Source organism: Phyllobates terribilis, unplaced genomic scaffold (assembly GCF_046119375.1).
Source record: "Phyllobates terribilis strain yellow unplaced genomic scaffold, ASM4611937v1 Scaffold_1__5_contigs__length_1240528914, whole genome shotgun sequence".
Lineage (NCBI taxonomy): Eukaryota > Metazoa > Chordata > Amphibia > Anura > Dendrobatidae > Phyllobates > Phyllobates terribilis.
In genome coordinates, this window is record NW_027362761.1 from 235709217 (window position 1) to 235733820 (window position 24604).

Here is a 24604-nt window from a genome sequence, read left to right on the forward strand (position 1 = left end):
CAGTGCAAAAATAATAATAAATAATAAAGGGTATTTAGTTAACATAATTTTGATCAAAATAATGTGAAAGCCATCCTGCCACTTCACGGCAACCCTTATGGGACAGTCCTAACTCTAATATTAAAAACCTTACCATTTGTCAAGTGATATACATATGGACAAGGGCAGAGAGACTGATCCCTAGTGTAAGCATAAAACCGAGGCAAAATGAGCGTCTCAGCCCAGACAAAGGGCGGCCACACCCTTTTATATGCACTAAAGCATACTGACTGCAAAGAAAAAACCTGAAGGTCTGAACTGAAACGTAAGTTAATGTGCATGCAAAATGTAAATGCATGTTCACACAAGGCCATAAAACAGAGAGAAACCAAGAAAAAGAAAAATACCCAAATAACTGAAAGTAGATGTATAAATCGCACAGTGCAAAAATAATAATAAATAATAAAGGGTATTTAGTTAACATAATTTTGATCAAAATAATGTGAAAGCCATCCCGCCACTTCACAGCAACCCTTCTATATGGTATAATGGCCCCACATAGTCCTCCATACAGTATAATGGACCCTGCATTGCCTTCCATACAGTATAATAGCCCCACATAGTCCCCCATACAGAATAATGACCCCACGTAGTGCTCCATACAAAATAATAGGCCCCACATTAAAAAGAAAAAATGAAAAATTGCTCACTTCTCCCTGATCCCCTGCTGCTCCTGGTCTCGGCAGCGAGCGCTCTGAACCTCTGCATTGCTCAGCACAACGGGCACCTTATAGTGACATCATCGCGCCCGCTGTGCTGAGAAGTCAGATGCGGAGGGAGAATAATGGCGGAGGGAGAATGATGGCGGCGGGAGCGTCAGGTGATGGCTCCCTCTTTTATCTGTGCTTTCATCTGTATCAGCATCCAGGATGTCGATAAAGTTGAAAGTGTGATGCCAAGTGGGGGGCCCGTCCATTGTCGTGGGCCAAATACAGTCACCCTGCAGGCTAGATTTGGCCCGCGGGACAGATTTTGACATGTGTGCATTAGACTGTCCTCCAAACCCATCGATATCAGTAGATTTGGCGACATAAGTCTAAAGTGTATGGGGCTTTTAACGTCCTAGCGTAGTAACTTAAAATTGATGAGGAATAACTATTTCAATTAAAACGATCATTTGTGGGGTAAAAACTGAAGAACAAACGATTCTTTTAGCAGTCTGATCACAGACTGTCATCTTGTAAAATTAAGTTGTCCACGTTTGATTTGTTCAGATGATAGGTCTTTTTATGTTAAAAGAATATTAGAGACAGTTCATTTGTTGTTCAGTGTTACTGAATATGTATGGCCAGGTTGAACAACTATAACAGGCAATATGGCCTAATCTTTATATTGCTGTGTCGGCATTACGTTCGTTCATTAAACGATCATTCAACCTGCAACATACTTTAATGTAATGTGTATGGGCGTCTAATATCCCTACATCTACAGTTTAAAGACTTTTCTATGAATGCCCAATATCCAGAATGTTTGAATATCCAATTGATATCAGAAATCCAAACTGAAAATGTTTTACACGTGAATTTATTACAGTTGATATTTCTTGTTTAGAGATAATAGATAGCTCTACCAATCCAGATATCATTTATATGATGATATGATTGCTGTGGTTGAGTGTAAATCAGTTCCGAAAAAAATTACTGCTGCAGAAATGTCATGTGAATCCATGCCGCTGTCGTGATGTCTAAATTAACGTGCATGAAAACGAGTTTTATCCATAGTGAAGTACTTTCCTTACACGATTTTAAAAGTTAAATTGTTCCTCTTTCAGTAGAATAAACTGCAAGAAATAATAGTACACGTTTTATATGTCAGATATAATCTGAATGTAGAACTTATCGGTAGGTTGTTAGACAAACATCATTGACACAATTATCCCTGAATATCCCATTAGAGTCTTTCATGTTACTTGGCATATTCACCCCAAAAGTCTACCACGCCGTTTTAAGCGTCTTTTTACAGCTCCGAATCAATATCCAATGTGTTCACCAGGGGGTGGTGTACAACATCACATTTTCCAGTAACTCCTAAATGTGGGAGTAGAACACGTCTGCAATTCAGAGGCAGGACACAGTTGTTAAAAAAGATTGTTGGAAAGAGGAACATCAAGCTGGGAAACAAAAACGCTGCAGAAGAGGATACCAGAGTTCATGGAGAAGTAGAAGATTAGGTGACTGCTGGAGGACAACTTCCTGTGACTGAGGAAAGCAGCCACCAGTAACTAATAGGTGGAGGCGGAAAAGCACAGGAGAAAATACTGCTTTTCTAGACTTTCCCAACTTGCCACCTCCAGCAGTGCAGAAGACTGATTGAGGACCTCTGCTAAGAATGGACTCTCTAAATACAATCTGGATATGGCTCTTGCTGTGTTCGGTATACACGTTCACCCTTGCCAAGTTCAGTCCAGAGGTGAGATACTACATTTGCATGCATCTATTTATCTATCAATGATATTTTGGAAGAATACATTTTAGCTGAATATCTTAAAATTTCCAAAAGCCTTTTTGATGATTCCCTTGATGGATATTAATTTTTCCCCTCCCTCATTTTGTTCCTGGAGAAGTCATTCTAGGCTCTCCTTGGAATCTGAGGTCACACATGAATCCTGTTAAAATCTGGAAATGTGCTCTCTGGAAAAGATTCAATGTTTGGGGCGAGAGTTGAATGCGAAGGGGAGAGACCCAAAATTATAGTGAATTAGGAGGGGAAAGTAAAGGTGTGCCTGATTTCCAACTGATAGAAATGGCATTGGAGGAAGAGAGTTAGCCTAGAGAGTGGGTCAAGAGTGAAAACCAATGTCTGTGAACGCTAATGAAGGATAAAATTGTAGCCTTAAAAAAGATATTTCTTGGAAGACAAAAAAAGTTTGACATTCTGCAACAGAATCTGTGGGTTTGTGAATTGCCGCTTTCGTCTTGTATAATTCACAAAGATATAATTTATTTTAACCAGTTCTTAAAAAAACTGTTTGGAAAATGCGGTGGATTAAGTAAAATGGACCAGAGAAGAAGGGGTGAAAATTGGAGCCAGGAGACTGAATGAGGAGAGTCATTGTGGGAGGAGGAGGTGGGGGAGAGAGAGGCCACTTGGAGGATCTTCCATTGAACAGACAGATTTCTTTGGTCTCCTTGTCCTAGCTAACCAGAGACATGGAGCCTAACAACAAGCTGTGTGTCTTGTGAATGCTGCAATGTCTGATTTTCCAAATAAATCAATTTATTTCAAAGACTTGGTCTATACAAATGATAAGTTTGAGTCCAGTAAAGAAAGTAAAGCTTGATTTACTGTGCAAAAAGTTAAAAGCTTAATTATGAATTTTTCAGAAGCGTAGCCAACTCTAAAATATTCCGCCAAGTTAACATTTTCTTGGTCGATAGTTAAGGCTCTGCCAAAGGCTGATAACAGAATGACAATGCTTACTAAAAGACATAAGGTCTAGCAATTCTATGCCTTTTCCTAGGGAATTTACTGTGTACTGGAAGGATATAATTCTGATTTATTCTAAAGGATCAAGTCCTACATAGGGTTAAGTCACCAGATGTAGCTCCAGTCCAGATTCACACAAAGACTCAGCTTTACATTTGTATTGAATTGTTCCAGTAACAACTTGAAATCGGCGTGCCTTTGTAGACTGTTCCCCGAAATTGTCTATGTAAGCATCTACTACGTCCCAGGCCAATGAATGAGAAAAATATGAGTTCTGCAGAACGTTACCACGCTTTCCTCCATTTTGTGCAGACGGTGGAGGTTTTTTTTTTTGTTAACCTTTTCTAATGCTGAGTTCTTTCCTCCCCCCTCTCCTGACTCCTCACCTATGCTTAAATTCCTGGAAGGCACACTCATCAGTTCAGCCAGTGACTACTTAACCACATCTGCATTTTACTGGCCTAATGCTATTGGCAGAGGGATTGTTAATAAATCAAAGGCTTATGCTCCAACTACCAGGGGGATTCGCAAAATCAATTGTAATCAGAGACAAAAGAAAAAATAATCCATTAGGAAAATATGATTTCCATTCAGTGGTCGTATTAGTGTGTGTGCATTATTTTATGGAAATATTACAATTGCCTTACTAAGCGTCCTAGTACACATTTCAGGGTTTTTTAGTTGAAACCAGGAGTTGATTCAAGAAAAGAAGTAGTATCTGCCGCTTTTATTTTATTTCCACATCTGGTTTTCGCTTCAAAAACTGCTTAGTAAAAGAGTATCTGCACACGTAGCATATTTGATGTGGAGTTTATGTAGCAGATCTGCAGCTCATCTGAAGCATGTCTACAGCATTTTCAAAATCCACGTGTTCCATTCAGATTTTGTTCCAAATTTTGCTGAGAATGTCACCCAATGTCTGCACTGGTTGAATCAGCCAAGAATTTTGCAAAAAGAATGGACATACAGAAGAGATTAAAAGCTAGGAAAATGTACATGAAAAGGGTTAGGATAAAGTCATTAAAGTCACTCTATATGACTGCAGACTTGTGAATCCTCACATTGTGGGCACTGCGTGCTGTGAGGATTCTCTGGTGCCGTGAGTGGCAGGCACGTGACCGCTAGTATGTGATTTGCAGACAAGTAGGTCACGTACAGTACAGACCAAAAGTTTGGACACACCTTCTCATTTAAAGATTTTTCTGTATTTTCATGACTATGAAAATTGTACATTCACACTGAAGGCATCAAAACTATGAATTAACACATGTGGAATTATATACTTAACAAAAAAGTGTGAAACAACTGAAAATATGTCTTATATTCTAGGTTCTTCAAAGTAGCCACCTTTTGCTTTGATGACTGCTTTGCACACTCTTGGCATTCTCTTGATGAGCTTCAAGAGGTAGTCACCGGAAATGGTCTTCCAACAATCTTGAAGGAGTTCCCAGAGATGCTTAGCATTTGTTGGCCCTTTTGCCTTCACTCTGCGGTCCAGCTCACCCCAAACCATCTCGATTGGGTTCAGGTCTGGTGACTGTGGAGGCCAGGTCATCTGGTGTAGCACCCCATCACTCTCCTTCTTGGTCAAATAGCCCTTACACAGCCTGGAGGTGTGTTTGGGGTCATTGTCCTGTTGAAAAATAAATGATGGTCCAACTAAACGCAAACCGGATGGAATAGCATGCCGCTGCAAGATGCTGTGGTAGCCATGCTGGTTCAGTATGCCTTCAATTTTGAATAAATCCCCAACAGAGTCACCAGCAAAGCACCCCCACACCATCACACCTCCTCCTCCATGCTTCACGGTAGGAACCAGGCATGTAGAGTCCATCCGTTCACCTTTTCTCCGTCGCACAAAGACACAGTGGTTGCAACCAAAGATCTCAAATTTGGACTCATCAGACCAAAGCACAGATTTCCACTGGTCTAATGTCCATTCCTTGTGTTCTTTAGCCCAAACTTGTCTCTTCTGCTTGTTGCCTGTCCTTAGCAGTGGTTTCCTAGCAGCTATTTTACCATGAAGGCCTGCTGCACAAAGTCTCCTCTTAACAGTTGTTGTAGAGATTTGTCTGCTGCTAGAACTCTGTGTGGCATTGACCTGGTCTCTAATCTGAGCTGCTGTTAACCTGCGATTTCTGAGGCTGGTGACTCGGATAAACTTATCCTCAGAAGCAGAGGTGACTCTTGGTCTTCCTTTCCTGGGGCGGTCCTCATGTGAGCCAGTTTCTTTGTAGCGCTTGATGGTTTTTGCAACTGCACTTGGGGACACTTTCAAAGTTTGCCCAATTTTTCGGACTGACTGACCTTCATTTCTTAAAGTAATGATGGCCACTTGTTTTTCTTTACTTAGCTGCTTTTTTGTTGCCATAATACAAATTCTAACAGTCTATTCAGTAGGACTATCACCTGTGTATCCACCTGACTTCTGTACAACACAACTGATGGTCCCAACCCCATTTATAAGGCAAGAAATCCCACTTATTAAACCTGACAGGGTACACCTGTGAAGTGAAAACTATTTCCGGTGACTACCTCTTGAAGCTCATCAAGAGAATGCCAAGAGTGTGCAAAGCAGTCATCAAAGCAAAAGGTGGCTACTTTGAAGAACCTAGAATATAAGACATATTTTCAGTTGTTTCACACTTTTTTGTTAAGTATATAATTCCACATGTGTTAATTCATAGTTTTGATGCCTTCAGTGTGAATGTACAATTTTCAAAGTCATGAAAATACAGAAAAATCTTTAAATGAGAAGGTGTGTCCAAACTTTTGGTCTGTACTGTACCTGCTAGATGGGAGTGACCTCGCTCAATGCAAGTGTATTGAGCGAGGCAGGACACAGTCTAGTCAGAAAATGGCCGGAAGTATGAAAAATGTATGCTTGTGATCCCCGCACCAGAGAATCCTCACAGCGCGCAGTGTGAGGATTCACAAGTCTGCAGTCATATAAAGTGACTGCAGACTTGTAGCCAAAGGCCTGGCGACCCCTTTAAGGGTATGTGCTCATGTGCAGTATTTGGAGGCAAAAAATCTGATGCAAATACTGAGTGTTGGCTGGAAAAAAAAACTTTAGCTGTGTTTTTGCATATGCTTTTGATGTGTTTCTTATGCGTTTTTTTTCCCCATTCATTTGAATGGGTGAAAAAGGCTGCAAAAGCCCTGAAAGAATGGACATGCTGCAGATGGAAACTGCTTCAAATCTGCAAGGAAAAAATAAACAACATGTGCATGAGATTTCAGAAATCTCATTCACTTTGCTGGTACATGGGAAAACCATGGTAAAAACACAACATGTGAACATACCCTAACTCAGTCGGTACTGTATTACACTGCAGCAGATTTTCCGCATGCAAATCCGCATGAAAAATCTGCACCAAATCCACACTGTGTGCTTCTTATCTTATGCTTCTAAACTGGCAATAAACCATACATTTTCATTAGCAACTTGGCTGATAGCCATGATTACAAAGAGTAAATTTGACAATTGTACTAGAACCAACCTAAAAAAACAATTATGTTAAAAAAATATTATTTGTGTTCAGAAGAATAGTATTTAAAATGATAATTTCAGTCCTAAAAACATTTATTTATTTTACTCACTTATATAGCGCCATTAATTCCTCAGCGCTTTACAGACATAATCACTGTCCCCATTGGGGCTTATAATGTAAATTCCCTATCAGGCTGTCTTTGGAGGAACCCAGAGGAAACCCACCAAACATGGGGACAATATACAAACTCCTTTCCTTGCAGATGTTGTCCTTAGTGGCATTTGAACCCAGGACCCTAGTACTGTAAGGCAGCATTGCTAACCAGTGAACCACTGTGCCACCCATAGCCACTGTGCTGCCCCCAAGAATATTGTTTCTATCATTGGTAATATCTGTGCATCCAGTCAGTTCTCTGATAAGTCTACCGGTAATGAAAAATATTGTAATGCTTGTCAAATCGGGCGGGGAATTTTTACATCTGTCGCTGGTTTAATGAGACCAAAGAATTCTGCATATATTCCACTAACTATCCAATTTCATTGTGTCTTAAAGTAATCCAGATGTTTATAATTTATGGGTTGAAATACAAAAAGTGGGTCACCAAGCCATATAAAGAAAGCCAACACTATCCTTACTTAACATTCTCCTTACTAAGCAAATTCTAATACAAATCGTAGAAATCTTTCAGCATAAGAAATTTAACTGGCTCATAGATTTACAGAGTTCATCTTTAGTAACTATAGTATTCTTAAAGGAAAGCTATCATCAGAAAATGACCTATTGTTTTGTTTTAAATTTATTTTTGAACATTTTTTGGCAATTTTTTTATATTTTTTCCATATCGCAGTCTTTATTAAAAATAAAAAAAATCTTGCAATTTTCTTACTAGCCACAGGAGCTTTTTTAGACTTTCAATTCCTGTTGTTTCAGGAAACAACGAATGTGTATAGCCACAGTAAACAGACTTAGTTCCTATTTTTTGTATTGAAGCATCTAATGAGCCTTTGCAAAGGTCATTGTGAAGGAAAGGTGAGCAGCGTCAGCTGTGACATCACCTATCGTGATTGGTGAATCCTGTGTGATCAGCTGTATACAGAGCTGTTACCTGTCATTATAATCCAGCCTCTGATGATAAGTAACCTGCTGAAAACTCTTTGTGAAAATAGAGACGCCTCAGTGACCAGTGTGACTATTGCAAAATTATTAATTTTTTTTTTTAATAATGATTGTGATTAGAGATGGGCGAACCCGAACATAAATGTTCGGCATTCGTACTGGACAGTCACTGTTCGGGTCTGAACGCTGAACACTGACTCTCTCCTGAACTCCAGTGCAGTGTTAGGGGTAAGTCCGTGGTGGTGCAGAGGAGAGAGAAAGAGAAATTTTTTTTATTTTCTTACAAGTTCGGGTCTCCATAATTTTCAAAGTGGTTCAGGTTTTGGTGGAAATTCATGTACTGTTTTGGTACCCGAAGCGAACTTTCTCAAAAGTTCGGGTCAGGTACCAGAACCTGCACTTCCTTCAGTCCATCCATCCCCAATTGTGATATGAAAAAAAGCATTGTCAAAGTTTTTCTAAAAATACATGTAACACAAAAACCTGATTCAAACAATAGGTCATTTTCCGGTGATAGCTTTCCTTTAATTTATGCAGAAGGTCAGTAGTAAAAGAACCCAATATAATGGGAAAGGGAGGTGGTGGAGTCAATATGACACAATCTCCGACCACAGGACTGTACCATGAAAACTTGAATGCAAAGCTGCACTCTCTTCCTTTAATAAACATTAAGGACAAGACATGCCGGCAGTAGGCAGATATAGTACTGAATGGTGACAGTTTATATGAATGAGTGACTGGACCAAGTTGAGGCAGGACCTGGACTTCCTACTGACTCTCAATTTTGGCAAATAGAGGTCATCAACATTCCCTATTAGGGCGTAGGAATAGTGATCATCATTGTAGGATAATAAGAGAGCAACAGACATGTTCACTCTTCCTAATATCCATTATAGCCATATGGATGAATGGAATGGCCTGCAAGATTTTAATCCTCAAGATTAAGTCATGACATTCCTTGGAATTATAAATGGTATTATTATGTGACATGATGGGATGTGGACAGAAGCTAATGAATGACACTATAAATGGCATTCTTTTATCCTGACCTTATTTTTACATCTTTAGCTCCATTCACACGGTATGGACACAAGCCTCAAGCTACATATAATCCTGAACACATCAGCAGAGGGGTCTTCTTAATTTTGTCATCTGCGCTAATACTGAACTTTTATGTCTGCCATTTACTAATAAGAAAAACAACAGTTAACTATGGTGTAAAGAGTGCCAGACAATATCTTCTGCTTATCGAGAAGTCTTCAGTTATTGGGCTCCAGTGTGGCCACTATCGATATTCTTTTTCTTGAAGCATTGGATCCAGACATTTTGGCCTATTTGTAACACTTTGCCTCTGTTGGATGGCATTCCTCTCAATTAAGGCTCTCATGACTCACTATCCCACTGTTGCTTTTTAAGGTTATGGCTACATACATATCAGTGGTGAAGTGACTTGTTATCTCCAGGATTGATAGATTGAAAATACTTCGCCACCCAAAATATTTGATGCTTGCTTCATCACCATTCTAAACTAACCCTACACATTAGATAGTTGAAGATTGGCTCACAATGTAATTGGTATGCATGAAGTCCTAATATCCCCAGACATTATCTGGTTAAATAAATATCAGACATGGTGGTTTTCAACTTCCTGAGACTTTTTTGTCCATAGATAAGTGATCATTCTCCCTACGGCATGAAACATGTACACTTGGCTAATCCCAGTCAGTGTGTTTAGGTGGGAGGCTGACGAAATTTACCCAATTTTTTTGACTGTCTGTCAACATGGTAAAATTCCCTATTATTTAACACACTGTTAGAAATACAAATGAATCTGTAAGTATCTAAAGTCTCAAGGCTAGCTAGCTGCCCAAGCTTTTTACCAGCAAGGTATTCCTGTAGACCAAAGGGTACGTCTGCAACTTTACACTGGACAATTATCGAGAACGAGCAAAAAGTTGGATGAATGATTATTTAAGCTTGTTTTGTGTAAACAGGACGTGCTGACGAAAACAGTGGGTATTCTATGTGCACAGAATGATCGTAGGAACAATAGTTCTGTGCGCATGGAAGTACGGTCAACTTATCTAAACAGGTTATCAAATGACAGTCGATGTATATCGCTAATCGTCCGACGGTTAACTGAGCAATCAACAAATTATCCTAACTTTAAACTTAGTACAAACCCTAAATATAAATGTCATTTACTCTAATCTAGCCAATTACAGTCTACTAGCTTCAGACTATTAAACCTTTGCCAATCGTCTGGCATGTAGAGTCTCCCAGTACTAAGGAACCAGTGAATTACTCAGTGTCCAGTACATCATATATCTCCATTTTATGTCTAGTGAGGGATGTTTTGGCTTCTTGTCTTTGAAGATAGAACTTAAAGTTCCATTAAGAATCACTTCTCCAAATAAAATATGGATATAGTTTGTTATTCTTTCTTTGAAAATCTGAACATCCAGTCCTTACAATGGGGCAAAATACACAACTTATCAGCCAAGAAGATCAAAATTATGATAATCAAAATCTAAACTTTCTTAAATACTGGGAAGATCAGACATTGATGGAAATTTGTGTTAAAATGCATGCGATTTTATGGGATTTGTAGGGAATATCGCATTTACAAAAGCTGCTTAAAGTAATTTACTGCGCATCCAACTGAACCTTGTGAGACTGATGTTTGGATATAGTCGGTCATTGTTCAGTAGCCTGCAGCATATTCTTCAACAGGATCCACCATTGTTCCAATGTTAGCAGCAGTCATTTTTTTTTAGTTAATGAGGTTGTCACCTTGTTAAGTATGTTATCGATATCCATAAAGCCCCCCATACACTTCAGATACCTGTCGACAGAATGATGGTTTGTCCATTTCTTCTGCTGGCAGCTATCTCGGGCATCTCTCCCATGCACTGTAACAATCGCTCTGCCAAATGCTCCTGTGTTCTCTATGAACCACTGCCAAAGATGTCTTATCTCTTAGAGAATAAAAGTCCGAAATCAGACACACCGGATTTATATCTCCCCAACATCATCTATCAGGGGACTGTCAGGGGGCCCTATACAGGCCAGATGATATACATGTATGAAGGCTTTAGGTCTCCATCAAATGTTTCCTTATTATTTAATTTTTACATCACTTTTGTCTGCAACCCACTTTGTCCCTTTACACGGAGATCTGGGTGTATTGCTCCCTCTGTGTAGACCGCTGTTTGCCATAGAGAGTCTTATGGTCCAAATAATGATCCCTGGGAAAAAGGCATGCAAATTAGCTCTTCTCAAGGAGGAAGTATCTGGCTGTCTAGTCTAGTCTCTAGGCCATTGGAGGTAGCCACCTTACAAGTCAATGTATGACCCTTTAGAGCTAATTTACATCCCGTCATATGGTTTTTTACATATTACACAGTGATTCAGCATGGCGCTTTACATCAATGGCCAGCTTCTGAGTTGTCTTCTATACATATTATGTATAGAATATTATATCTTCTTTACATATTTAAGCGGTTGTCCATTTCTAAGACATTGATTATCTATCCTTAGGATACGTGGAGAGGTCATCAATCTCAGACTGGTGGGGGTCTGACACGCGGCACTCCGATCTATTAGCTGTTACAAGCTCCAGCTGCGGCCAGCTGTAACCATCACTCTGTCACACTGTTTTATAGCCACTACTTGGTAATGCAGATCAGTTCCTATTAAGATGAATAGAAGGTGATCTGCCATACCACCACCGATCTAATATTGATGATTCTATCCTAAGGTTAGGTCTTCAATATCAAAATAGTGGAAAATACTTTTAATAATGTTAGATCAGTCTACTTCCACCCCTTTCCCAGCCAAGGAACTCGCTGAATTTATGCACAATCTCTTATTTGCTAAAAACAAAATCCCTCTGAACTTTATTGAATACGAATTCAATGTTAATATGTCCTACACTGAATTAACCTAAAGGGAATCTGTCACCCCCGAGGACGTTTTTACCTTTTAATGTGGACATACAGGTAATAGAATGGTTAAAAAAATTCATACCTGTATGTCCATATCTGCGGTCTTGATGTGCAGAAATCGTCTTTTTTGTGTATGCTAATGATTTCTTCCAGGCTCTAGGGCTTACCTCTTCTGCCCTGCTATGGGCATTGGCTTCATTGTTCTTCTGCGCAGGCGAGTCACTGCTACTAAAGTAGCGCCGGAGAGTCACTGTAACTTCCGTACCCTGTGTTCTCCGGTATGCAACAAAAAGCTCATTTACATAAAGTGATAAAAGATGATTTTTCCACAACAAGGCATCTCATATGAGGCATACAAGGATGAGTTTTTTCAGAAGTCTATAACCTGTATGTGACGCGCCCCCTGGGCCGTGGGGTACTCGGTAGCCGGGCCTGTCGATGCTGGGGGATGTCACTGTGGCAGTGACCCGGTCCGTGACCAAGGGCGGTCAATAAAAGGGGAAAAGAAAAAGGGGAATGAAGTTTTTAAAGATAATATTCGTGACACCACCTGTGGTATGCGGCTATATGGGGCCGCCGCTGCGGTGCAGATCCTCTGGAGCCGGTGGTGACACAGCAGAGTTGGTTCAGCTCTCCACAGGCAGAGCTTAGCCCCAGGGCAGGATATAGTGATAGGTAGATGTTGCTGGTGCTGTGTAGTGCAGGGCTGGTGATGGTGCAGCAATAATTCTAAAACACAGTGGGGTGCAATCTTCAAGGTTTTACTCACAGTTATCACTCTGCTCCTGGTAACAACTGCCAGATTATAACCTCCCACGTCGTCCTGCGTTCACCAAGAAAGTGGTTCAGCGGCTCTCAAGTATTTCAGGAGTACTTAAACGGGACCCCGTTCTATGTTCCTTCCTCGGTCGTCTTCCTGCGCTGGCTCTCGCCCTCCTGCCCTGCGCCTCACAATCAGTGTCCCAAGCCAATAGCCTCAAATCTTGTCGGGCGATGTGCAGTCCCCTGGACCCTATGCAGCCACCTTTTTGGCGATATAATTGTGGTAGTTGGCAGCTGCACCTTGAAAGTACAGTAGCCTCCGGTTATCTAGCTGAGCCTGATTCTTCTAGTTTAGGGGCCGGTCCCCTCTGCGGCCTGATCCCTCCACGTCTGTGTAGATTCGGGCGCACGGGTGGCATCCGCACTCGCCGTGCCCCTGGGGTCCCCTCTGTCTCTGGAGCCTTCCCTCTGCTCCCATCCTCTTCTCTCAGTCTTTCCTCCTGGGCCTCTCAGACTAGGCCCTGCTCCTTTCTCCACTCCTCCTGAGCAGAGCTCCTGCTCCCAACTCTCTCTCCTCTGAACTCCCTCCACAGACTGATCTGCTTCTAGATGGTTCCCTTCTTTCTTATACTCCTTCTGAAGGTGCTCCCCTGATCTACTTCCTCCACCCACACCCACTACATGGTTCCCTCTCTCTTGGTTCCCCCCCTTCCAACCAGGGACAGGGCTCAGCACTGTACGCATGCATCTTGCCCCGCCTGCTGGTCTGGAATGGTGTAGTGTTGGATGCAGGTGGGTGGGTCCCAGGCAGTAACCCATCCTTACCTGAGAGTGGGGCACCACACCTCTGGGTGAGATGCAGTACCTCTTTGACGACTGAACCTTCAGGGGCGCCACATATGCCCATATTAATAGTTTAGATACAGTGGGTACAGAAAATATTCAGACCCCTTTAAATTTTTCACTCTTTGTTTCATTGCAGCCATTTGGTAAATTCTAAAAAGTTCATTTTTTTCTCATTAATGTACACTCTGCACCCCATCTCGACTGAAAAAAAAAACAGAAATGTAGAATTTTTTTAAAATGTATTAAAAAAAACTAACTGAAATATCACATGGTCATAAGTATTCAGACCCTTTGCTCAGTATTGAGTAGAAGCACCTTTTTGAGCTAGTACAGCCATGAGTCTTCTTGGAAATGACGCAACAGGCTTTCACACCTAGATTTGGGGATCCTCTGCCATTCTTCCTTGCAGATCCTCTCCAGTTCCATCAGGTTGGATGGTGAACGTTGGTGGACAGCCATTTTCAGGTCTCTCCAAAGATACTCAGTTGGGTGTAGGTCAGGGCTCTGGCTGGGCCAGTCAAGGATAGTCACTGAGTTGTTCTGAAGCCACTGCTTTGTTATTTTAGCTGTGTGCTTAGGGTCATTGTCTTGTTGGAAGGTGAACCTTTGGCCAAGTCTGAGGTCCAGAGCACTCTGGAAGAGGTTTTCATCCAGGATATCTCTGTACTTGGCCACATTCATGTTTCCTTCAATTGCAATCAGTCATCCTGCCCCTGCAGCTGAAAAACACCCCCATAGCATGATGCTGCCACCACCATGTTTCACTGTTGGGATTGTATTGGGCAGGTGATGAGCAGTGCCTGGTTTTCTCCACACATACCGCTTAGAATTATCACTAAAAAGTTCTATCTTTGTCTCATCAGACCAGAGAATCTTATTTCTCATAGTCTGGAGAGGCTTCCATCGGGCAACTCTGCCATAAAGGCACGACTGGTGCAGGGCTGCAGTGATACTTGACTTGGTGCAACTTTCTCCCATCTCCCTACTGCATCTCTGGAGCTCAGCCACAGTGATCTTGGGGTTCTTTTTTACCTCTCTCACCAAGGCTCTTCTCCCACGATTGCTCAGTTTGGCTTGGATGGCCAGGTCTAGGAAGACTTCTGGTGTTCCCAAACTTCTTCCATTTAAGGATTATGGAGGCCACTGTGCTCTTAGGAACCTTGAGTAATGCAGAAATTCTTTTGTAACCTTGGCCAGATCTGTGCCTTTCCACAATTCTGTCTCTGAGTTCCTTGGGCAGTTCATTTAAGCTCATAATTCTCATTTGGTCTGACATTCACTGTGAGCTGTGAGGTCTTATATAGACAGGTGTATGCCTTTCCAAATCAAGTCCTATCAGTTTAATTAAATACAGCTGAACTCCAATGAAGGAGTAGAACCATCTCAAGGAGGATCCCAAGTAAATGGACAGCATGTGACTTAAATATGAGCGTCTGAGCAAAGAGTCTGAATACTTATGACCATGTGATATTTCAGTTTTTCTTTTTTAATAAATTTGCAACAATTTCTACATTTCTGTTTTTTTCAGTCAAGATAGGGTGCAGAGTGTACTTTAATGAGAAAAAATGAACTTGTTAGAATTTACCAAATGGCTGCAATGAAACAAAGAGTGAAAATTTTAAAGGGGTCTGAATACTTTCCATACCCACTGTAGGTCAAATGTGGTGACAGATTCCCTTTAAAGGGGTGTTCTCAAGTTCAAAAGTTATACCCTACTCACGGTATAGGGAATAAATAACTTTCAGATCGCTAGGGGACCGATCTCTGTGTCCTGAGAATTGGGGCAAATGGAGTGGAGATTAATCATGCGCACTATCGCGCTATTCATTCTTAATGGGAGCGCTGAAGATTGCCATACGCTGCACTCAACTAATCTTCAGCACTTAGAATTAGAATGAATGGAGCGGCAATGTACATAATCGACCTCCGCTCCATTCAGCCGGAACTCTTCAAAGCCCCAGTTCTCCAGATCCGTGGGGCCCATGGCAGTCAGACCCCCAGTGATCGGAAAGTTATCCTCTTTGGATAGGAGAAAACTGTCAAACTTGAGAACACCCCTTTAAACCTAGGGGTCAATTCATCAAACATTTTTTGCTAGAATTCTTGAGTAAAACTGTTTGATCTATTGCAACTTTTATTGGTTTTACATCAGTTCCGGAAAGTTTTGGAAAACTGGGAGAAGCTTAGCCGAAAGGGGGCTTTGTCTAGTGCAAATTTACACTATAAAGGGACAATTTTACTAAAAAGTGTACTGTATGATAAAATGTTGTGAAAGATCAGCTTAAAGTGAATCTATCACCACATTTGACCTATCTAATCTATTAATATGGGCATACAGGTTATAGACTGCGGAAAAAGTCCTACCTGTATTCCTTGTATCAGATGCCTTGTTGTTCAGAAATAATCTTTTATCACTTTCTATAAATTACCTCTTCCAGGGTATGGAAAGGACACTGCCTGGAAGATAACTCTGCCTCCAGAGATTATTTTACATCACAGAGGGAGGTACCATTGTGATGTGTGATGGCCGCTCTCTACTCTCCTGATCTCCCTGCGGAGCTGTGTGTGATTATAACTGACACATCTGCAGGTTCCTCTCGGCTTCAGCTTCCAGCTCACAGGCAGACAGTGCTGCAATATTGTTGCAATACAGAAGAGCTCAGAGAGCAGCAAAAAATGTATTTGGAAGAAGACAAAGTGCTGTTCTACTGTTCTGTGTTAGTTACTTGTCTCACATTGGTAACTCTCCTTCATGTAAAATAATCTCTGGAGGCAGAGTTATCTTCCAGGCAATATCCTCCCCAAAGCTTGGAAGAGATCATTTACATATAAGAAAAACGTGGATTTATCTCTAATAAGACAGCGGATCCCAGATATCAAGGTATCATGTTATTCCGCTTCCAATGACCTACATGCCCATATAGATGGCTTAGGAGGGTTGAGCCTACTGACAGATTCCCTTTAAAGCGAGTTCTGATATATGTAAAAGCCAAATTGAAAAGGCCAAGTCAGTGCAAACTTTACTTCGCTTTGTGGTTCAAGAAGACAAATACTGTTTAAGTTTTAGATTCCCATGTTGTCATGAAATGTGGATTTTGTGGGTCATAGGCCAGAAGCTTACATGACCCATGTGGATTTTTTCTTCTGTGAAATGAGTTACTTGGTATGGAAAGTTTAAGCAGTTTGTGTTTTAGGGAAGCTTGTTGAGGAAGTGGATATACCATGTAAAGTCATATTATTCTGACCCAATGTCCTTTACCATAGTGTGGATTTGATCACTTACTCTCCTATAATGCTTCATATTATTAGTCCATACAAAAAAAAAGTGCTGCGGAAAATGTTGGGGCTGAATAAATAAAAAATATTATTATTATTTATTAAGATAATTGATTTGCCCTGAATAGGAATCAGAAACTGAAGCTGGCCATAGAGGTGCATCTCTGACCCTTCAGGGGGTATTGGTTAATAGGTGGAACCTCCGCTCCCAATGCAATCCCAAAAAGGAGAACTCAATCATTCACAGATTTCATGTGCTTCTTATCGAGATGCTTCCCCTATAAGAAAATAACTGTGCTTATAAAAAAGGGAAAACTCTAGACATCACACTCTATTCATATTGTATAGTATATAATTGACATCTCATTTTTTCTTCATGTCTTTTATGCATAGATTTGCATTGCTAAGCCGCCTGAAGTTCAGAGATGTTTTTCATATGGTCAGCAGGACTTACACCACAATGTTTTACACATTTTTGAAACCTTACATAAGAACTCGTGCACACGATCGATTTTCTCGTATGAGTGCAATCCGTGGTTTTCATGGATAGCACTCGTACCTATCATCTTATATGTAGCTGATTTTTTCCTCAAACAGAGTGGTCCGCGGAAAAAATAGGAGACATGTCCAAATTTGATCCGAGGGGTTGGATCAAAATGGGCAATGCAAGTCTCTGGGTTCGTGAAAAAAAACTGCACCGCACTCAGAAGACATCGGTCCAATATTCACGGTCTGATAAAATGGAGACTTTTTTCCCTCTCCACGTACAAGAAAAACTACTCAGATCAAAGTGTGATCAGCATAATCGGTCCATTTTTCACGGATGTGGAGGAATTGGTCATGTGAACCTACTCTTATAGTGACTTTGGGAAGTTGTAAAATGCAGCAGATTTATTAATGGTATGCTCCATTTTTTCATTTAAAACATTGGTGTAAATTAGTCCAGCCAAGAAGAGACAAAGGGAAAAGAAAATTGTCTAACCTCCATCGAGTTGTCAAATTTCTCATAAAACAAGCGCCATTATGTTACATTTGGCACAATTTCTGCATGTCCAGTGTAGCTTTATGCTGGCAAACTATACTGTAATGGGCACGTTTCTGTTTTGTTTTCTCCTTTATTGTAACAAAAGTGAGTCAGCTTGACTCCCATTCAAAGACTGTTGAGTATTTCCCTGGATACATTCCCAGAAGCAGATTGTCATGCCTGTAACGTTATACCTTCTAGGCAGTTTTTGGCACATAAAACAGTAATATTATGATGACACCAATGTGATAAGGATGTTTATAAACACATTAGATAAAGCAGAACACAATGTTAGGAGAGGACAATACCAGAACAAGACCTCACAAAATGGTCAATAAGCCCTAGAACACAATTTACGGGAGGGTCACAGCTCATGCTGGAATGGTCTAACCCAGTCTTTCCCAAGCTTCAGTCCTCACGGCCCCCAATAGATCATGTTTTCAGGATTTCCTTAGTATTGCAGAGGTGAGAGAACTGCGGCAACTTCTGATGCCTTGATAATATTTTCATGACCTGTGCAATACTAAGGAAATCCTGAAAACATGACCTGTTGGAGGCCGTGAGGACTGGAGATTGGGAAACACTCATCTAAAGTAGTAAACTTATTACATTAATCATCTTATAATGTGAAAATTTACAGATACAGCATTTTATAACCTAACGCCCAACATGTCAACTATACCATGATGCAGAAAATATCTTGATGTACTAAACTGTAACTTGGCACTTATCATAACTCAATTATGGCTATGTTCAGATGTCCAGTGATCATTGGTTAGAACAGATCCAACAGCAAGTTCTAGGTAGGCAAAAAGCCGTAATCCTTCTCCCATTATCCAAGGACAACCAGGATTATATCACAATAATGGCCTCAGTTGGAGGTATAGACCCAACTTTTTTCTGGCTAAAAAAAAAATTATTTGAAATGGATCCGCTTTTTTTAAGATAGCCATCCGTTTTCTTTTATTGAAGAAGATCCAGTAAGAAAACAACGAATCCTTTTCAAGTGAAAGAAAAATGGATGCCTCATTAACGGATCTGTTTTCCATAGACTTCAATGTTAAAAAAATGGATCCAGTTGAAATCAGTTTTTTTCTTAGCCGGACACAAAAGTTGTCTCTGCACAACTTTTTTTGTCAACGAATTGCTGCTGGATCTGGTTCTAACGGATGATTACTGGACATGTGAACATAGTGTTACATGTCAAGTTAGGCATCGCGTTACTGTTTCCTGCATGCTTTATCCTGCCTATATTCTAAACAAAGGCCATTATTGTGATATAATCAGTGTCCTTGGATAACGGGAGAAGGATTATGGCTTTTTTTTTGTCTACCTAGAACTCCTGCCTTCAGTCCTGTATACCTGTGGCCATCTTCCAGAAGTCTTTGGTAGTCCAGCTACATTCACACGCATTGCACTTTGCAAATTCTGAACATAATATCAGTAGCACCAAAAATCTGTGACAGGCCAGATTTAATAACAAAAAGTGCCTAGAAGGTCCATAAGCTTATATACAGAACAAATTGGCAGAGCCCTTTGTTTTTTTGCAGAACCCATCCATTATTTAACACTAGAGTAGCTATTGTCTGACTAGGATTGTCTGCAGCGGTCAAGTGACTGGATGATAAATCAGTATACACTAAGTACATTCATTATTTTAAACATTCCCAGCCTGTGACAAAAAAGTTGAAGTTGGACAGCTTCTTTAAAGTCAATGATTTCAGACCTCGTCATCTTGGGGGGATGTTGGGACAATTTTTCTGTTCACGGGGAACCCATACTTCCATACCTACTTCAAACAAAAGTGTGGTGTAGCATTAAGTAAAGAATTCTATAGGACTGCATCTATTCCCCCTTATAACTATGGATGACCTAAAATAGACAATAAAAATGCAACAAAACCATGGTGTTGGGTGAACAAGTGGTCACAGCTCTATTATTATCAAATGAAATACCTTACAACAATTTTTTGTCCCTACTTCTAAAACAATTCCAACATGCCAGTGACAGCACATGGCAAGGGCCAATAAATTTCCTCCAGCTGTGACAAAATTAAGCCTAAAATCATACCAAAACCAAAAACGACATAGAGGGAGGGTGGGTGTTCTTCCTCAGGCCAGAAGTAGGAAAGAGGAGGGTTCCTCTTCGCCCTTCTCCAATTATGCTTGTGTTTCAAATAGTCATCCCCTAAAATGATAAACTCTTGCACCTTCGCTATTTTCTATGGTCCCTGCAGTTCTTGCCTAATCTGGCTGAGATGTGTTGACTTTTTGCTCCTGTTATTTTGGAGAAACCCCTGACCAGGTTTCAGGTTAGGAAATACAGCGTTATGGGGGAGGTATCGGTGGTGATAAATACCTTTCAGCTGACTCTTACCTAACGTCTATGATCAGCTTCATACAACTTGAGAAGACAATTAGTTGATGGTTTCTGACTGCGATAGCAGAGATTACAGTTTTCTGTGGCTTAATCTCTGTCTGTGCTCGTTATGTTAGGCTTGAGGAGATCTGTTTCAGCAGGTTTAGGCTTGTTAGGCATTGTTAACATGTGCATTGTGACTTCTGTATCTAATTCCTTACATCCATGGGAAACCCAGCCATGAAGGCATAAAGCACAAAAATACAAGGCTAAAGGCCCATTATACCAGGTGATAATTGGGAACAAGTGATCATTCACCAATTATTGGCCATCACCTGCAAAAAGAGAAAAATGCTCATTGATGTATCGTTCATGGTCGCATTAAAAACATCATTATCGGTCACACATCACACAGGCCATTACTTGACAGCTATTTGGCTCGCAATATATCTAATCGGCGGTCATTTAACTGTCGCGGTCAGTAAGTGTAAATGGACCTCTAAAAGCTCAAAAGAAACGTACAGCACTCAGTTATCTCTGACAGTCCCGTCCCGTTTGCCCGATTGCCGTTCCATTGAGGACGGGATCTGCAGAGTTCTGTTCTCGGAATGGTCGGACCCCGAGCAATCACCCATCCTAACTTTAAAACTTTTAGCTGAAATTATATAAAAGTCATTTACTCTCGCCAACCATAATCTGCTACTTTCAAAGCTATCACAGCCTTAATTACTCATGCAGTAATGTTAAAGTAGTGCTGTACAACCTAGTGCATGTCTCCCACAGCAGCCATTGCTACATTTACTTTCTAATAAGACTTTCCTTATGTTGTCTGCATCCAGATCCTGAGTTATAGCCTGTAATGTGACCTGTGACCTGTATTCAGAATACTGCAGGCCATCATTAGACATAGTCAGCACCTTGCTGTCAGGTGATATCGATAAAACAGGCACCGATACATTTTTTCAGCAAAGTGGCGTCTACGCATATGTTAAAGAATACATTAGAAAAGTGTATGAAGTATAATCCTGTATTTGTCATCATGTAAATGAATACATAGGGGGCCTGATTCATTAAGACCAGCATTGTTCACGCCAGTCTTGATTAGGGGGCGAGCTAAAGTCAGACGTGCCTGATTTATTAAGAGGCGAATGGCTTGTAATGAATTTGGCATGTTTGTAAAGTGGCGTGCGCCTCCATGTACCTTGCCACAAATCTTGCTCCAGTCATTGACTAGAGTAGGATTTGAAGTGTAAGGCACACCACAGCTCGTCATGAATTTGATGAGCGGCTGTTGATATACCCCGTCACGCACACATCCCACATCACGCCCCATCATGCGACACTGAGCCCCCCCAAATCATGGTCCCCTAAGTGGCTGCGTGGTCTGCCATTATTAACAGTATATCATTGCAACAAGACTATATTAACAGTTCCGGGGGTGGATCGTTTTGACAGATTCCCTTTAATACCTGAGGTCCAGCATTTTAGGCTATGTCATGTATTGGAGCTCGTTACAATCAGGGCCCTAAACAGAACAACTTAATAGAAAATGATTGACACCGTACATCAGATCATTGTTGCTGTCCATAATAAGCCAAGTAAGCTTATGTCTAGAAGTCTGCTTAGTTGTTATAATGTCTATGAATATAATTGGGTCTAAGATGTAAATGAGATCTTGTTTTATCAGTCAGTTTCCCAGAATCATCAGTGCCAGTGCTAGACACGGCTAGACAAAAAGACTTCTGGATACTCAATCATATTCCCTAATTTATTCTAAGTGCACATCCTCTGTATTCTTATTCACATTGTCATCTTCCTGGAGGATCCCTTGGTAAATGGATCTCGTTGAAATATGAAAATGTGATGGAAATAAGTAGCCCAACTGTGAACAGGGCATTATAGTGGTAGGCAACCTATGGGGATATTTTTTTTTACTTAAATATATGCATTTGGGGCTAAAAATTATTTTTGCAATTGGCTTTCATTAAAATTTTGCAGTTTGGCCACAAAAAAATGAATTACCGAAGCTGGTCTTTTTTTATCCAATTCACAAGCCGGGCAGCCATTGTTTCTTGCACCGCAGTCACAAATAATAAAAATCTTTATTTTTTTATATAGCGCTAACATATTCTGCAGTGCTTTACATACATTATTGTCACTATCAGGGCTCACAAACTAGATTCCTTATCAGTTTGTCTTTGGAGTGTGGGAGGAAACTGGAGAACCCAGAGGAAACCCACGCAAACACAGGGAGAACATATAAACTCCTTACAGATGTTGTCCTTGGTGGGATTTGAACCCAGGACCTCAGTGCTGCAAGGCTGTAGTGCTAACCACTGAGCCACTGTGCCACCCTATACTGACATAATACATTCAAAGCTGCGCAGGAATAACTGGGAGGACAGCGACCATGTACAGAAACCTCCGATAGACAGCGTGGCCTACAGAAGTTGTAATATAACCAGAGTGCGGACCTTTTTGACTCACTGTCAGTGTACCTGGTTCTGCTGATCTGGGCTATTATTGAGGAAGCCTGGTAAGTCCTAGGCTTGTGGTTGTTCTGCGGGTCACATAAAAGGAAGTGTTTTGGATGAGCTTGGAGTTCTTTCTCAGGGTTATTTTTGAGTCAGTTCTGATTGCGTAATGTTTCGTGTAGTTTGTGGAATAATGGGCAGTTTGCGTAACTGATCATGTGAGACTATATTTGGTTATTTGTACTTTTAACAACAGGCTCATCTCTCCTCTCACAATCTCTTTTTTCCCTTCCTAGTCCCATATGTGAAAGGTTTTCCTGTAACTTTAAACTGTTTCTCTGTACACTGCTCCATACCATTCCCTGCCCCCACACTCTTTGAAGCGGTGTCCATTTTATGGGAGTCTCCGGGGAGATAAATACATTATCCTTCTCAGAACATCCCCCACACACTCCCTCTCTTTGATGAATGCATTAAAGATGTAAGGTTTAACCCTTAGCCTGCCAGTTCGGTATGAAATGCGGTATCTTCTTAGGTTTATATTTGTATGCCTCTATGAAGTCACTATGTGTACTATTATTATATCAGCCTGGTCTCCTAACCCTAAATAATGTTATATAGTTAAAGATTCACTTCAGTGGAGATATCACGGTACCTGGGCTGCGCTTGTGGGAATGAAGAATCTTCTATGGTATAAAATTAAGGTTTTTATTCAACCAACGCGTTTTGGCCCCTTTTTTTCAAGATAAAAAAACAAATATGTCATTTGGTTTTTTATCTTGAAAAATGCACATGCCTGCACCGAAACGCATTGGTTGAATGAAAAACCTTATTTTTTTTTTTACCACTAGTGATATTGCCACTGAAGTGAATTGCTATCTGGTAGATTTTCACCTCCAGCCATGGGGCTGCAGCTGTGGATCCTATACGTGTTGTGTCCGCACACAACCCTTCCAGGTGAGCATTACCATCACTCTCACCCTGTCTTATTTTTCTTGCGGTATTGCCCTATTGTGCGCTTCTGTCCCAACCAGACCTCACCATATTGTTGAAGATGACTCACTCAAAAGGTTATAAATCTTCATGTAACTATCATGTCTGCTGCTTCCTCCTTCCCTTGATCGATAAGAAATCCTAGAGAGGTGAAACTCTTTAATAATGTAAATGTACACATTGCACATCTCATCTATCCAGACCTAAAATCATTATTCCCATGAGAGACTTTTATTGCATTTTGACTAAATTTGCCACACATTTTAGATCATTGGGACCAACTCTGGTCAATATTCCTAGAAGGGTTTTCATGGCAAAAACAATTTAAGTTGTGTCTTCAGTTCATACAGTATGGACCCGCATTTTACACCAAAAGTGGAGTGACGCTACAAAGAGACCTTTTACTCTAGATGACCCACCATGTTTATGCAAGACATCCACAGCCCACTTCATTCATGGGACCTGTGAGCTTCCGTTCCATAGCACAGAATATATCTACTCGCTTGTACACCCTGTCAACAGTATGTCTTGGGGGACTCTTCTAACAAAAAGGGATTGTCCGTAATGGGCAACCTGATCATTCTGGTAAACATAATCTGCGGACACTTTAATGTTTTCCAGTGCTATTAAACACCACCAGAGGAAACAAAGTTAGATGTGACTAAAGTAATTTGTGTAGGTAGCCTCAGCATCTAATTATCATCAACTTGCTTTATTTTGGTATCACAAATACAGACACAGCAGCAACGTTTCGACCCCACGTATAGATCTGGGTCGCTTGACAAAAACTCATATGTGTACTAGGGGATGAAACGTTGCTGCTGTTTCTGTATTTCTGATGTCAATATA

General features: G+C 40.7%; 1 protein-coding gene across 1 annotated transcript in view; it reads left to right on the top strand.

Annotated features, from left to right (window-relative positions):
- The first annotated feature begins 2061 nt into the window (after positions 1 to 2061).
- The window catches only part of MMP14 (matrix metallopeptidase 14), a 35408-nt gene continuing 12865 nt past the window's right edge, over positions 2062 to 24604 (top strand). Inside the window, exon 1 of the mRNA XM_073671086.1 lies at positions 2062 to 2448. Within this exon, the coding sequence (XP_073527187.1) occupies positions 2368 to 2448 (81 nt within the window). The 5' untranslated portion in view covers positions 2062 to 2367. The remainder of the gene's footprint in view (positions 2449 to 24604) is intronic.